The sequence below is a fragment of the Agrilus planipennis genome, unplaced genomic scaffold (assembly GCF_000699045.2).
Source record: "Agrilus planipennis isolate EAB-ADULT unplaced genomic scaffold, Apla_2.0 scaffold224, whole genome shotgun sequence".
Lineage (NCBI taxonomy): Eukaryota > Metazoa > Arthropoda > Insecta > Coleoptera > Buprestidae > Agrilus > Agrilus planipennis.
Window position 1 is genome coordinate 362,909 of NW_020439296.1, and position 2,285 is coordinate 365,193.

The 2,285-nt window shown below is 29.9% G+C and overlaps 1 protein-coding gene across 1 annotated transcript in view; it reads left to right on the plus strand.

Moving 5' to 3' along the window:
• Window positions 1–2,013, plus strand: part of LOC108739550 (polypeptide N-acetylgalactosaminyltransferase 5) — a 75,533-nt gene extending 73,520 nt beyond the window's left edge. The window contains exons 8-9 of the mRNA XM_025978342.1: window positions 172–405; window positions 627–2,013. Coding sequence (XP_025834127.1) covers window positions 172–405; window positions 627–800 — 408 coding nt within the window. The 3' untranslated portion in view covers window positions 801–2,013. The remainder of the gene's footprint in view (window positions 1–171; window positions 406–626) is intronic.
• Window positions 2,014–2,285: the final 272 nt, after the last annotated feature.

The window sequence follows — 2,285 nt, forward strand, 5'->3', positions numbered from 1 at the left end:
ACAGTATTTTAGAAGACGTAATACTACTTTGCCCTGTGCTGACAGCACTCATAATTTCTTTTATATATAATATTTTAATTTGTTTATTGAGAGAAACAGATTTATTTATGTGCTTCTTCGTAAGTAATTTGGCGATGTGGTAGTTCTCAATATAACAATTTTTTTCCTTAGATTCGTAACGTGGTGACACAAACGTGTTTGGATACGATGGGCCGCAAATCCGGTGAAAACCTGGGCCTCAATTACTGCCATAATATGGGAGGCAATCAGATCTTTGCCTATACCAGACGTCAGCAAATTATGTCCGATGATAATTGTTTGGATGCATCGCAAAAATACGGTCCTGTCAAGTTGGTCCGCTGTCACGGAATGGGAGGCAATCAGGCTTGGGTTTATGATGAAGACGTTAGTTGAAATATATTTTTTGGCTTATTATTTTATCAGTCTTGATAATTTTTTGAAAATTAAAATAAAGTTTGTCTGTAATCATTTAATGCTTCTAAAATTTTCAATATTACTGAATGCCAAAAAAAAAATACACATATTCTGAAAGTTACAACCTTCAAACTGTGTGGATTTTTTATTTATTGATCGCTGTTTCAACCTTTCAATTTCTTCTTTTATAGGAACGAACGATTAAGCATGTAAATACAGGGAGTTGTCTGCAAAAGCCTGACAAATCCGATATGAGTTTACCTCTTCTACGACCCTGTGATTTGTCCCGCGGTCAACAGTGGATCATGAAAAGCAAGTTCAAGTGGCAAGCAAATAAAGAGAACGACGTTGCGGTGGACAGCTAGGGATTCATCTTCAGTTTTCAAACAAGAGAAAATCGAACATACGTTAAGTTAAAGTAAAATTTAGAAATATTTACTCATTACGTTATTAATAATCGAAAGTGAACCCGTTTCGTCGGTTTTTCCGCGCGTTGGACGAAAACGAATACTGAAACGATCACGTGGGTGAGTTTGCCGAAAAAGTAACTTTTTTAGTGAAACACTGCTGCTGAAAATGAAAATATTAATGAAAACGAATTAAGGAGAGAAAACTATTACTATTTAACGGTTAGCTAGTCAAGTTAGTGCAATTTGGTTCAAGAGCACATTCATTTGTTAAACTATTTATAAAATGAAAAACGGATTAATTAACGTTTCATCATCTACGAAATCAAAATGACAATCACTTCTACAGGATAATTTTTAAACATTTCGTCCTATTTATCCATTTAAGTTGTTAAGAAAATAGATAGATTACTTAATAACAATATTTATTTCCAAATTTATGGCAGCTGATTCTTTTCTGTTCGGATAGAAACTATTTAAATAAGCCTTTAGGTTTATTAAAACACCATAAAATGAACTTCATATATGAATATAATTTCAGTTCATTGATAAAAGTAACGAAATAATTTGTACCGAGAAAATAAAATTAATTTTAAACGTTGAAAGGGACTAGGAGCAATAACAATGTTAAAATAATAATAATTGTTTCTAAAAAATTTTCTTATTAAGTAATTTTTTAATTGTTTCTCACACATTCTAATGATTCATAACATTTAAGATCAGTCCTACAGTTAAACACAATATTTATGTTTGGTGGTTATATTAGACCATTTTCGGTTTTTCTAATTTTTTTTGTATTTACCCATAGTTGTGAAAGATATTTTATATTGAACGGATGATGGTACCACTCAAATTTTGAAATGTGTTTTTTTCTTATTACATGTATAAGTATCCATAATTTAAAAAAAATTGGTACGGTGTAGTTAATATGAAATGTAGTTAATAATGGGAGAATACAAAAAATTGGCAAAAATGCCATGTGTTTAACTGCTATTATGTTATAAATTATTAGAATAAGTGTAAATATCATTAAAACAATTATTATAGTATACTTATTGAACTGTTCTGGGGCCCACTTTCAACCTAGTCCTTTTCTCCTCAGTATTTTTATGCATTTCGATTTCCCTAATTATAATTCCCTCCAATTTTACAAAAAAAAAATAGCGAGAGAACAAAATAATGCATAATTTTTGATATGATAGTCTCATTTTTTAATAATATTCGCCTTTCACAACATACATGCGTCATGACCAAAATAAACTTAAAGTGTTCGTACTAGTTTTAGAAGGTTTCATAAGCTTTCTTTTTTTTTGAAATTTATTTTTTATATTCCTTATATAATTTTTTCCTAATCACACGAAATAAGGAAACTTAGGAAACCTCTCATGAATACTGTTTTTTTTTTCATTCAAAAATTTTAATAAAAAAAAGACGAAAAAAGGC